The sequence below is a fragment of the Entelurus aequoreus genome, linkage group LG05 (assembly GCF_033978785.1).
Source record: "Entelurus aequoreus isolate RoL-2023_Sb linkage group LG05, RoL_Eaeq_v1.1, whole genome shotgun sequence".
In the NCBI taxonomy this organism is placed as follows: Eukaryota; Metazoa; Chordata; class Actinopteri; order Syngnathiformes; family Syngnathidae; genus Entelurus; species Entelurus aequoreus.
Genome location: NC_084735.1, coordinates 3,817,580 through 3,833,177, shown reverse-complemented (window position 1 = coordinate 3,833,177; position 15,598 = coordinate 3,817,580). Strand labels below are relative to the sequence as shown.

The following is a 15,598-nucleotide window of genomic DNA, read 5'->3' as shown; positions in this document are numbered from 1 at the left end:
AACTCATTGCTCAAAAAAACAAACAAAATCAAAATCAATATTGTTATGCATTATTGACATATTTAAGGCTCCAATTACTTTACATCAAATATTACACTTTGAAATATTTTTTGGGGAAAATATAAAAATATATTTTAAAAAATTTGACAAAAAAGGCATTAAAAAACATAATAAATTATAATTGACGGATAGACCTGAAGTTAATCTAGAGATTTAAGCGTTAAAAGTCAAATTAAAAAAACGTTTTTATAAGTAGGGACCCTTTTAAATCCCCAATAATTTTAGGATTTTTTTTTTTTTAACTCATGGTTAAAAAAATAATAATGAATCAAAATCAATGTTGTTATGAATCATTGACATATTTAAGGCTCCAATTACTTTACATCAAATATTACACTTTGAAATATTTTTTGGAGTAAATATAAAAAAATCTTTTTGAAAAATTTGACAAAAAAGGCATTAAAAAAACATTAAAAATTAATAAAAAATTATAAATGATGGATAGACCTGAAGTTAATCTAGAGATTTAAGCGTTAAAAGAAAAAAAAAATTAAAACATGTCTGAGTATTTTTAACATTTTTATAAGTAGGGACCCTTTTAGATGCCCAAGAATTTTAGGATTTTTTTTTTTTTAACTCATTATTCAAAAAATAATAATTAATCAAAATCAATGTTGTTATGAATGATTGACATATTTAAGGCTCCAATTACGTCACATCAAATATTCCACTTTGAAATATTTCTGGGGGAAAATATAAAAAAAAAAACATTTTTAAAAATTTGACAAAAAAGACATTAAAAATACATTAAAAATTATAATTGACGGATAGACCTGAAGTTAATCTCGAGATTTAAGCGTTGAAAGTAAAAAAATAAAAATAAATGTCTGACGTATTTTTAAAATTTTTATAAGTTGGGTTATGACCCTTTTAGATCCCCAATTTCAGTGAGATTTTCTTTATTTTTTTTAAACTCATTGCTCAAAAAATAATAATGAATCAAAATCAATGTTGTTATGAATTATTAACCTGTTTAAGGCTCCAGTTACTTCAAATCAAATATTCCACTTTGAAATATTTTTTTGGGGGGGGAGATAGCATATTTTGTGTTTTTGCAATAAATGTTTTTCTTTGACAAAAAAGGCCTAAAGTGTTTAAAAAATTTTTTTAACTTTATATCGACAGATAGATCTAAAGCTGATATAGAGATTAAGCATTGAATACAACAATAAAATAAAACAATACATGACTTATGACTGAGACCCTTCCGGGTCCCCGAGACCAAACTTGAGGGGGGCCCTAAAGGCTTGAAAAAAATGTATACATTGTATTAATTTCAACATGCATGCTTAGATTTTTCAGAGTGCGGCCCTCAGTGGGAAAAGTTTGGGACACCCCTGGAGTAGTTTGACAACTTAGATGGAATATTTAAACTGAATCACAGGGAAAGTGGGACGTACAAAAACGGAGGTACCACCATTTTTAATCACCTCATTAATAATCTATTGCGCAGAGGGCCAATAAGGAGCAAGCTGAGGGCGGACAAGGCTACTTGGTCTGGGCTGCAGAAACACGAGGGAGGCGGGGGGGACAGATCTCTGACTTGCCTGCATTCACTCACGTCAGTCCGCGGAAGGAGGACAGGTCTGCATGTGGTCACGTTTGGGAAAAAGCCGAGAAGAAGACAAAAGGTCACACCGGGACCTCGTCCAGACCAGCACAGTCGGCGGGAAAAAAAAACAACCTTCAAGTCCCGCCTCCTGGAACACGGCCACGCCTCCAGGACTGGTCTCCAAAGTCAACGCGTCCAAAAGTCTGGGCCGGTTCAATCTGGGGGCATCCGGGCGAGTGTTGCTACGGCAACGCCCAGGGGCCGCCAGCTCAAAGCTCAAGAAAAAGCGCTTTTCAGGAAAAGAGAAGTCAGTTCAAACCACAAAGGTAAAAAGTTTGTTTATGTTTTAATTTATAAGCTAATTCTTATTTAGACCATTTTTATCTCCACCAAAGTGTTTTGAAGCATGTGGGGGCCAAAACCAACACCCCTCCTCCCAGGGACACAAGAGTCTCAGTCATAAAAATAAGTAATATATTTAAAAACAAATAATTATTCAACACTTACAGTAAAGCTTTAGATGAAAGACAATCCTGGTTTTAATGGCAAAGACACTAAATATGCAAATTCCCCCCCACCCAAAAAAACAAGACTTCAGCGTGTAATATTTAATGTGAAGTAAATGGAGCCTTCAATATGTCAATAATTCATAACAATATTGACTGTAATTCATTATTATCTTTTAAGCAATGGCCGCTAAAAAAAAAATCTCACAAAAAATTCCGAGGGATTTAAAAGAGTCCCACTCAAAAGTCAGACTTTTTTTTTTTCTTACTTTAAATGCTTGAATTTTTTTTATATATTTTTTGTATTTTTTCATGATTTTGATTAATTCCCTTTTTTTGGCAAATAACACTTAGTTTTCTCCCCAAAAATATTTAAAAATGCAATAATTGATGTTAGCAAAAATACATTGATTTTGATTCATTATTATTTTTTGAGCAATGGCAGTAACAAAAAAAAAATCTCAGAAAAGTGTTAAAAATAAGTCTGAATTTTTTTTTTTACTTTCAGTGCTTATCAGTCAACTTCAAATCTATCCGTCTATTACATATATATATATATATATATATATATATATATATATATATATATATATATATATATATATATATATATATATATATATATATATATATATATATATATATAAATAATACCCCAGGGACCCTGGGGTCAAACTTGAAGGGAGCTATAAAGGTAAAAAAAAAAGAAAAGATGCTGTATATTGTATTGGCTTTGATAATAAAAATATCAAAAATGGCCCCCTCATGCTTTGATTTTGCAGCGTGGCCCTCAGTGGGAAAATGTGGGCGCTCTGCTAAAAGAACATAAATAGTAAAGTTATAGAGAAATATCATAATAATGTTCTACAGTTGTAAAAGAACATAAATAGTAAACTGATAGAGAAATATAATGTTCTTAAGTTGTAAAAGAACATAAATAGTAAAGTTATAGAATCAATAACTTTACTATTTGTTCTTTTACAACTTTAGAAAATTTTTATGATATTTATCTACAATATAGATAAATATAGATATATTTATCTATATTATAGATAAATATCATACAATATGTATCTATAATATAGATAAATATAGATATATTTATCTATATTATAGATAAATATCATACAATATGTATCTATAATAAAGATAAATACAGATATATAGATAAATATACAAATGCTCTAAAGTTGTTAAAGAACATAAATAGTAAACTTGTAGATAAATATAATAATGTTCTAAAGTTGTTAAAGAACATAAATAGTAAACTTGTAGATAAATATAATAATGTTCTAAAGTTGTTAAAGAACATAAATAGTAAAGTTATAGAATCAATAACTTTACTATTTATGTTCTTTTACAACTTTAGAACATATTTATGATATTTATCTATAATATAGATAAATATAGATATATTTATCTATATTATAGATACACATCATACAATATTTATCTATAATAAAGATAAATATAGATAAATATCATAATAATGTTCTAAAGTTGTTAAAGAACATAAATGGTAAACTTGTAGATAAAAATAATAATGTTCTAAAGTTGTTAAAGAACATAAATAGTAAACTTGTAGATAAATATAATGTTCTAAAGTTGTTAAAGAACATAAATAGTAAACTTGTAGAGAAATATAATAATGTTCTAAAGTTGTTAAAGAACATAAATAGTAAAGTTATAGAATCAATAACTTTACTATTTATGTTGTTTAACAACTTTAGAGCATTTGTATATTTATCTATATATCTGTATTTATCTTTATTATAGATACATATTGTATGATATTTATCTACAATATAGATAAATATAGATATATTTATCTATATTATAGATAAATATCATACAATATGTATCTATAATATAGATAAATATAGATATATTTATCTATATTATAGATAAATATCATACAATATGTATCTATAATAAAGATAAATACAGATATATAGATAAATATACAAATGCTCTAAAGTTGTTAAAGAACATAAATAGTAAACTTGTAGATAAATATAATAATGTTCTAAAGTTGTTAAAGAACATAAATAGTAAACTTGTAGATAAATATAATAATGTTCTAAAGTTGTTAAAGAACATAAATAGTAAAGTTATAGAATCAATAACTTTACTATTTATGTTCTTTTACAACTTTAGAACATATTTATGATATTTATCTATAATATAGATAAATATAGATATATTTATCTATATTATAGATACACATCATACAATATTTATCTATAATAAAGATAAATATAGATAAATATCATAATAATGTTCTAAAGTTGTTAAAGAACATAAATGGTAAACTTGTAGATAAATATAATAATGTTCTAAAGTTGTTAAAGAACATAAATAGTAAACTTGTAGATAAATATAATGTTCTAAAGTTGTTAAAGAACATAAATAGTAAACTTGTAGAGAAATATAATAATGTTCTAAAGTTGTTAAAGAACATAAATAGTAAAGTTATAGAATCAATAACTTTACTATTTATGTTGTTTAACAACTTAAGAACATTATTATGATACTTCTCTACAAGTTTACTATTTATGTTCTTTAACAACTTTAGAACATTATTATGATACTTCTCTACAAGTTTACTATTTATGTTCTTTTACAACTTTAGAACATATTTATGATATTTATCTATAACATAGATAAATATAGATATATTTATCTATATTATAGATACACATCATACAATATTTATTTATAATATAGATAAATATAGATATATAGATAAATATCATACAAATGCTCTAAAGTTGTTAAAGAACATAAATAGTAAACTTGTGGAGAAGTATCATAATAATGTTCTAAAGTTGTTAAAGAACATAAATAGTAAACTTGTGGAGAAATATAATAATGTTCTAAAGTTGTTAAAGAACATAAATGGTAAACTTGTAGAGAAGTATCATCATAATGTTCTAAAGTTGTTAAAGAACATAAATAGTAAAGTTATAGAATCAATAACTTTACTATTTATGTTCTTTAACAACTTTAGAACATTATTATATTTATCTACAAGTTTACTATTTATGTTCTTTAACAACTTTAGAACATTATTATGATACTTCTCTACAAGTTTACTATTTATGTTCTTTAACAACTTTAGAACATATTTATGATATTTATCTATAATATAGATAAATATAGATATATGTATCTATATTATAGATACACATCATACAATATTTATCTATAATATAGATAAATATCATACAAATGCTCTAAAGTTGTAAAAGAACATAAATAGTAAACTTGTGGAGAAATATAATAATGTTCTAAAGTTGTAAAAGAACATAAATAGTAAACTTGTAGAGAAATATAATAATAATGTTCTAAAGTTGTTAAAGAACATAAATAGTAAACTTGTAGAGAAATATAATAATGTTCTAAAGTTGTTAAAGAACATAAATAGTAAACTTGTAGATAAATATAATAATGTTCTAAAGTTGTTAGAGAACATAAATAGTAAACTTGTAGATAAATATAATAATAATGTTCTAAAGTTGTAAAAGAACATAAATATAATAATGTTCTAAAGTTGTTAAAGAACATAAATAGTAAACTTGTAGATAAATATAATAATAATGTTCTAAAGTTGTTAAAGAACATAAATAGTAAACTTGTAGATAAATATAATAATGTTCTAAAGTTGTTAAAGAACATAAATAGTAAACTTGTAGATAAATATAATAATAATGTTCTAAAGTTGTTAAAGAACATAAATAGTAAACTTGCAGAGAAATATAATAATAATGTAAAGTTGTTAAAGAACATAAATAGTAAACTTGTAGATAAATATAATAATAATGTTCTAAAGTTGTTAAAGAACATAAATAGTAAACTTGTAGATAAATATAACAATGTTCTAAAGTTGTTAAAGAACATAAATAGTAAACTTGTAGATAAATATAATAATGTTCTAAAGTTGTTAAAGAACATAAATAGTAAACTTGTAGAGAAATGTCATAATAATGTAAAGTTGTAGAAGTTTCAAGGCACCCCTCAGGTGTCATGCTCACCTCTACAGAGAGGAGGCGCTCTGGCTGTAGTGTCGTGGGAGAAACTGGCCGTAGTCGGCCCCGGAGTGGGAGGAGCTACTGTCGGAGCTCAGCTCAGCGTCCCGGAAGGGCGAGGGCGGGGTCAGAGCGTCCGCCTCTCGCAGTCTGCGTGCACACGTCCCCGCCAGCTGCTCGTACAACTTCCCCGTGGCTCGGCCCTCGCAGAAAGCGGCGACCTCGGCGTGCAAGGTCACGGCGGAGCGGGCGGGTCTTCCTCTGGGCGGGCTGACGACGTTGAAGCTGTTGACCACGCAGTTGATCTGCTCCATGACGGTGGCGCCCTCTGCTGGACCTCCGATCACCCGCAGCTCGCCCACGCCGATGACGCTGATGTCGCCGCTGTCTGCCGCCCGCCACGCTCCTCCCTCCTCGCCGGCCTGGCAGGAGGGCGGCGGCTGGGAGAAGGGCTTGATGATGGCGGTCTGGTTGGCTTCCGCTGCCTCCTTCTTCTTGACATGGAAGGACATCCTCTTCCACAGGTTGGGTCGGTAGCTGCGCTCGTTCTCATCCCAGCCGGACGACTTCCCGTTGGAGCTGTCAGGGACAACAACAACAAGTATACAGCCTATGTTGTGTGTATATTTATTTATATATATATATATATATATATATATATATTAGGGATGTCCGATAATATCGGCCTGCCGATATTATCAGCCGATATATGCGTTAAAATGTAATATCGGAAATTATCGGTATCGTTTTTTTTTATTATCGGTATCGTTTTTAAAAAAAATTAAATCCACATAAAAAACACAAGATACACTTACAATTAGTGCACCAACCCAAAAAACCTCCCTCCCCCCATTTCTTTCTGTTATCAATATTCTGCTTCCTACATTATATATCAATATATATCAATACAGTCTGCAAGGGATACAGTCCGTAAGCACACATGATTGTGCGTGCTGCTGCTCCACTAATAGTACTAACCTTTAACACTTCATTTGACTCATTTTCATTCATTACTAGTTTCTATGTAACTGTTTTTATATTGTTGTACTTTCTTTTTTATTCAAGAAAATGTTTGTAATTTATTTATCTTATTTTACTCATTTTTAAAAAAAAGTACCTTATCTTCACCATACCTGGTTGTCCAAATTAGGCATAATAACGTGTTAATTCCACGACTGCATATATCAGTTGATATCGGTATCGGTAATTAAAGAGTTGGACAATATCGGAATATCGATTTTAATTGATTTAATCGATTAGTTGTTGCAGCCCTAATATATATATATATATATATATATATATATATACACATATATATATATACATATACATATATATACATATATATATATACCTGTATATATACACACATATTTATATATACTGTATATGTGTGTGTGTGTGTATATACATATATGTGTGTATAAATATATATACACACAAATGTGTATATATACATATATGTGTATATACACACATGTATATATACACACACACACACACACACACACACATATGTATATACACACATATATGTATATACACACACATATATGTATATATATATATATATACATATACATATATATATATATATACCTGTATATATACACACACATATATATATACACACATATTTATATATACTGTATATGTGTGTGTGTGTATATACATATGTGTGTATAAATATATATACACAAAAATGTGTATATATATACATATATGTGTATATACACACATGTATATATACACACATGTATATATACACGCACACACATAGATGTATATACACACACATATATGTATATATATACATATATGTGTGTATAAATATATATACACACAAATGTGTATATATGTACATAAATGTGTATATACACACATATGTATATATACACACATGTATATATACACACACAAACACATATATGTATATACACACACACATATATGTATATATACACACACACATATGTATATATATACATATATGTGTGTATAAATATATATATATACACAAATGTGTATATATATACATATATGTGTATATACACACATATGTATATATACACACATGTATATATACACACACACACACACACATAAATGTATATATATACACACACATATATGTATATATATATACACACATATATGTACAGTATATATATATATATATATATATATATATATATATATATATATATATATATATATATATATATATATACACACACAAATGTGTTTATATACATATAAGTTTAAGTGTGGGCTTTAGTTGATACAACACTCCCGTCACGGGGTGCATTCTACGGCGGGGGGTGCATTAATCCAGCACAACAGCGGCGCACAAACTTCACTTATAAGTAAAGGTAAGACCATAATAAAGTTTTTTTTTAATTAAATGTGCTTTTTTTGTGTGCTACAGTTTGTATGTGTAAAGTTAAAGTACCAATGATTGTCACACACACACACACACTAGGTGTGGTGAAATTTGTCCTCTGCATTTGACCCATCCCCTTGTTCACCCCCCTGGGAGGTGAGGGGAGCAGTGGGCAGCCGCGCCCGGGAATAATTTTTGGTGATTTAACCCCCAATTCCAACCCTTGATGCTGAGTGCCAAGCAGGGAAGAATGCTGGTATGAGCTTTTAAACATAGCCTGTTAACTGCTGCCAATCAAATGGTGAATAAGATACCCTTTAAAGTTCATATGTTTGTAAATCTGACTGTGATGAAGTCAGTGCCTCACCTGCCATGAACCTCACCGCACGCCACTGATATACACATATATGTGTATATATACATATATGTATATATATATACAGTATATACTGTATATAGATATATATTATATACTGTATATATATATATATATATATGTGTCACTATTAACCTTGGAAGTAGAGCCTCCATGTTCCACTTCCTGACAGCCCCCATGTCTATTTTCCTTGTCCTTGTTCCTGGAAAGAGGAATCCTGAAACTCTTGGGCGGTTCCAGTGGGAACACTCGACCTACATGAGTCCGTCTCGCAGCTCAAGAGAGTTTTTCCCCCCTCAGTCTCTTAATTCCAAATGTTGGATTTCCTGGTTTAGGAGCGGCTACGGCTAATTCCTGGGAAAGCCACAGTAGCATAGGAGTGTACATACATCACTGGGGCCTAAACGTGAACCCATGAGCCAAACACGCTTCAAAAGCAACACGCCGCCATCTTGTGTCAGGTAGAAATAAAAACCAATAGTGTTGATACAGTGGGAGTTCCTGAAGACCCCTCTTAGGAACTGAGACTGGTAACCAGGTGAAAACATGCCAAAGTTATCCATACACTTGTCTCTGATATCACTCAAAACCAATAGGGTTCCTGATTGGACTCCTTGGAAGTTTGAAAAGGTATCTTCTGTTGGATATGTTTTAAAAACCAATAGTGTTCTATCATTGACAAACAATTTTTAATACAATTAAAGCTGCAAGCAGCGTTGGTCGGGTCCGCATTTTGGCAGGTGCTAGTCCTAGGTGTCCCAATACTTTTGTCCAGTGGTAGTCCTGAGTGAGACCTACATAGCGGTTTTTGTTGCATGTCTCTACGATATTCGTACTGGGAGTTAGAGGAAGTTGTGTCTGTGTTTTTTTCCTAGGTGTTGCGGCACAGTGGTTGTTTTCTTTGAAGGCTCGTAAAATCAAAACCGTAGCACTTATGAAAACGCTTTCGCCAACTTTTAATCAGAAGGGTTCAATCTCTCTCCTGTAGTAGTTTGAAGCCAAAACGACAAACGCGCTCAGAGGAGATAACGTTTGATGTTTGGTGACCGCTTTTTTAAAAAAAAAGTGTTTTGAAGTGGGGATATCAAACTTCCTGTTGATTTTTGCTGAAGGATGTCAATCTATGAAATGTAGGTCTAAGTGAGACCTGCGTAGAGGTTTTTGTTTCATGTCTCTAAAACGTTTCTACCGGAAGTTACAAGCAGTTTTGTCTGTGTTTTCCTCTGAGAAGCAGTTTTGTCTCTGTTTTATTTAAAAATTGCGCTAGAGCGCAATTTTGAGTTTTGGGGTTTGGTTTTTTTTTAGATCGCAATTTCCACCAGGCCCGATGTGTGTAAAAAGTTTGGTGAGTTTTGAAGTATTTTAAGGGGGTCAAATTACAGCTCAAAGAGGCAAAAATGAGTGTTTTTTAGTCATTTTTTGTGTTGAAGGGGAAATTGCCAACTTCCTGTTGGTTTTTGCCCGAGGATGTGAAATTATGAATTGTAGGTCTAAGTAAGACCTACATACAGGTTTGTGTTTCATGTCTCTACGACCTTCCTAGTGGGAGTTACAGGCAGTTTGTTTTTTTCCTAGGGGGCGCTAGAGCGCAATTTTGATTTTTGGGTTTTTTTTTTTTTTTACTAAAGTGTGCTGTCACAGTTTTTCTATGTGTGTATAAAATTTGGTGAGTTTTGAAGTATGTTAAGGGGGGCAAAGTAGTGCGCAAAGCTGCGGAATAATAATAAACCTTACAATTTCAATAGGTTCCTTTGTACATGCGGACCCTAATAATTAATGTGCGATATTATGAACTTATGTTGTCTTTATTGCAATTTAAGTGATGAGGTATTTTTTTTGTCCACACCTAGTGGTCATGAAGTTTTGCCCATAACCCAATACATTGAATGATGTGGACACGTTTGTTACTGACAGTGTTGGGTTAGTTACTGAAAACCCGTAACTAGTTACAGTTACTAGTTACTTTATTTCCAAAGTAACTCAGTTACTTACACCAAAAAAATAATGCGTTACTGTGAAAAGTAACGATTTAGTTACTTATATATTTTATTGTTATTTTTTTAAAGGCCCCATTTAATGCCCTTTTAGCCTTCATTTCAGTACTGTTATTGCACTGGAGAATAATACAATGTGTTGATCAACTTGACATGCCCGGTACCGGTCCGCGGACCGATTGGTACCGGGCCGCACAAGAATTGAAAAAAAAAAATATATATATATATATATTTTTTTTTATGAAATCAACATAAAAAACACAATATATACATTATATATCAATATAGATCAATACAGTCTGCAGGGATACAGTCCGTAAGCACACATGATTATATTTATTTATGTAAAAAAATAAATAAATAAAAATAAATTATTATTATTATTATTTTTTTTTTATGAAATCAACATAAAAAACACAATATATACATTCTATATCAATATAGATCAATACAGCCTGCAGGGATACAGTCCGTAAGCACACATGATTATATTTATTTATGTAAAAAAAAAAATATATATATATATATATATATATTTTTTTTTTTTTAATGAAATCAACATAAAAAACACAATATATACATTCTATATCAATATAGATCAATACAGCCTGCAGGGATACAGTCCGTAAGCACTCATGATTGTATTTATTTATGTAAAAAAAAATTAAAAAATTATTATTATTATTTTTAAAAAAAAATGAAATCAACATAAAAAACACAATATATACATTCTATATCAATATAGATCAATACAGCCTGCAGGGATACAGTCCGTAAGCACACATGATTATATTTATTTATGTAAAAAAAAAAAAAAAAAAAAAAAAAAAATTATTATTATTATTTTTTTTTAATGAAATCAACATAAAAAACACAATATATACATTCTATATCAATATAGATCAATACAGCCTGCAGGGATACAGTCCGTAAGCACACATGATTATATTTATTTATGTAAAAAAAAAAAAAAAAAATATATATATATATATATATATTTTTTTTTTTAATGAAATCAACATAAAAAACACAATATATACATTCTATATCAATATAGATCAATACAGCCTGCAGGGATACAGTCCGTAAGCACTCATGATTGTATTTATTTATGTAAAAAAAAAAAAAAAATTATTATTATTATTTAAAAAAAAAAATGAAATCAACATAAAAAACACAATATATACATTCTATATTAATATAGATCAATACAGCCTGCAGGGATACAGTCCGTAAGCACACATGATTATATTTATTTATGTAAAAAAAAAAAAATTTTTTTTTTTTTTTTTTTTAATGAAATCAACATAAAAAACACAATATATACATTCTATATCGATAAAGATCAATACAGTCTGCAGGGATACAGTCCTTAAGCACACATGATTATTATTATTTATGTAAAAAAAAAAAATATATATATATATATATATATATATATATTTTTTTTTTTTTAATGAAATCAACATAAAAAACACAATATATACATTCTATATCAATATAGATCAATACAGCCTGCAGGGATACAGTCCGTAAGCACTCATGATTGTATTTATTTATGTAAAAAAAATAAAAATAATTATTATTATTATTTAAAAAAAAAAATGAAATCAACATAAAAAACACAATATATACATTCTATATCAATATAGATCAATACAGCCTGCAGGGATACAGTCCATAAGCACACATGATTGTATTTATTTAGCCCTTTGAGACACTTGTGATTTAGGGCTATATAAATAAACATTGATTGATTGATTGATTGAGATTTATGTAAAAAAAAAAAAAAAAAAAAATGTTTTTTTGTTGTTGTTTTTTTTAAATACACCCCCCCCTTCCCACCGGACCGTGGGACTAATTTTCAAGCGTTGACCGATCCGCAGCTACAAAAAGGTTGGGGACCACTGGTCTACATGCAACACCCAAAGACAAAGATATGTTTCAAAGGGCCAATTTTTTTCAGGCCAGAACAAAATTGACAAAACTATTTTAAATATCTGCAACATAACATACGTACGTAACAAACAGCATAATAACAACATCGCTGTCAACCAAGGAAGGCACACACTACATACACAAAGCCTAACCAGGCGTTTTTTTTCTCTCAAGGAATTGTGAAATAAAATCATGTCTGAAGCCCAGAACACTCTACACATTTCCCCAGTTTTAGTTTAGAGATAAGGAAAGCTTGGCCTGGCCCACTAGCATCCCTCTTTATGTTTGTGAACTTTATAGTCTATACATTTAGAGTGATGTGATAATCAAAACACTCTAGAAGTCTAGAATGAAAGAGTATATAAGAGAAATTGACAGGGTGTGTGTACCTTCAGTGCCTCGTTAAAATCCAGCCGCTGTTGCTTAGCAGGTGAAGTGTGTCTCTCTTTACTAGCTTCGTCGAAGCATGTTGCTTTTGTAGCTGTTTCAGCAGATTTGAATTGCGGTTTTGGGCAGTAGATGGGATCTTTGATCCAAGACACAACTTACATTCAACTAAAATGTTCTTTTCTAGGGATGTCCGATAATGGCTTTTTGCCGATATCCGATATTCCGATATTGTCCAACTCTTTAATTACCGAAACCGATATCAACCGATACCGATATCAACCGATATATGCAGTCGTGGAATTAACACATTATTATGCCTAATTTGGACAACCAGGTATGGTGAAGATAAGGTACTTTTTTAAAAAATTTGTAAAATAAGATAAATAAATTAAAAACATTTTCTTGAATAAAAAAGAAAGTACAACAATATAAAAACAGTTACATAGAAACTAGTAATGAATGAGAATGAGTCAAATGAAGTGTTAAAGGTTAGTACTATTAGTGGAGCAGCAGCACGCACAATCATGTGTGCTTACGGACTGTATCCCTTGCAGACTGTATTGATATATATTGATATATAATGTAGGAAGCAGAATATTAATAACAGAAAGAAATGGGGGGAGGGAGGTTTTTTGGCTTGGTGCACTAATTGTAAGTGTATCTTGTGTTTTTTATGTGGATTTAATAAAAAATAAATAAATAAAATAAAATAAAATAAAAACGATACCGATAATAAAATAACCGATACCGATAATTTCCGATATTACATTTTAACGCATATATCGGACATCCCTATTCTTTTCTTTGTGGTCGACAAAAGAAAAGTAGTGAGAATGTCTCCATGTTAAGAAACTCAGCTTCGGGCGTCGCCATGATGTCTTGTTAGTAAACACAGACACGCCCACTCCCACACACACACACATACACACACACACACGGCGCGCCTCTTTCTTGTCGCCTCTACCGCAGCGCTGCAATAAAACACACTCAGATCTTCTCAGTTTCTAGCCGATACTACATAAAAAATGACGTAAAATAACGCAGTAACGCATCATGTAGTAACGGTAACTGAGTTACTGAATATGAAAAATAACGCGTTAGACTACTATTTACCGCCGAAAGTAACGGCGTTAGTCCCAACACTGGTTACTGAATACTTCAATACGCTTCTGCGTATATACATATATATATATATACATACATACATACATATATACAGTATATACACGTATATACACATATACATATGTATACATATATATATATATACATACATATATACATATATATACGTATATATATATACATATATATACGTATATATATATACATATATATAAATATATATACATATACACATATATATATAAATATATGTGTATATATATACATATACACACATATATATACATACATATATATATACACACATATATACATATATATATATACACATATATACATATATGTATACATATACATATATACATATACATGTATAAATATACATGTATATATATATACATATATACAGTATATATAAATATACATATATATATGTATATACATACTTATACGTATATATAAATATACATATACATACATATATATACATATCTATGTGTATATATCTATGTGTATATATATACATATATACACACATATATAAATATATGTGTATTTATACATATATACAATATATACACACATATATATATATATATATATATATATATATATATATATATATATATATATATATATATATATATATATATATATATATATATATATATATATATGTGTGTGTGTGACGACAGAGACACGAGGCGGAGAAGCGAGAGGAGGGGGCAGGGAGGAGGGGCAGTGTGTGTGGTTTCCCCTCTCCTCGATAAGTCTAAGTCCACAGCGATTCCCTTCATCTTTCCAAGCTGGTTTGGCTTTTTCGGACCCATATGAAGTGACAAAATTTGGTGAATAAGAAAAGAAACACGCTAAAAAGTAAACCAAAAAAATGGAGGAGTTTATCAATCAAGGTTACACTAATTAATGAGAAAAAAATAAAATGGCCGCCGCCGGGCTGTCAATTAGAACAGTGGTCCCCAACCTTTTTGTAGCTGCGGACCGGTCAACGCTTGAAAATTTGTCCCACGGACCGGTGGAGGGGTGGGGGGGGGGGGGGGGGGGGGGGGTGTATTTAAAAAATTTTTTTTTTTTTTTTTTTTTTTTTTTTTACATAAATAAATACAATCATGTGTGCTTACGGACTGTATCCCTGCAGACTGTATTGATCTATATTGATATATAATGTATGTATTGTGTTTTTTATGTTGATTTCATTAAAAAAAAAAAAAAAAAATTTAAAATTTTT

General features: G+C 30.0%; 1 protein-coding gene across 1 annotated transcript in view; it reads right to left on the bottom strand.

Moving 5' to 3' along the window:
* Positions 1-209: 209 nt before the first annotated feature.
* LOC133649516 (uncharacterized) overlaps positions 210-15,598 on the bottom strand; it is a 20,252-nt gene continuing 4,863 nt past the window's right edge. The window contains exons 2-4 of the mRNA XM_062046104.1: positions 9,041-9,107; positions 6,153-6,725; positions 210-1,901 (exon numbers count right to left, since the gene is read on the bottom strand). Of these exons, the coding sequence (XP_061902088.1) occupies positions 6,155-6,725; positions 9,041-9,107 (638 nt within the window). The 3' untranslated portion in view covers positions 210-1,901; positions 6,153-6,154. The remainder of the gene's footprint in view (positions 1,902-6,152; positions 6,726-9,040; positions 9,108-15,598) is intronic.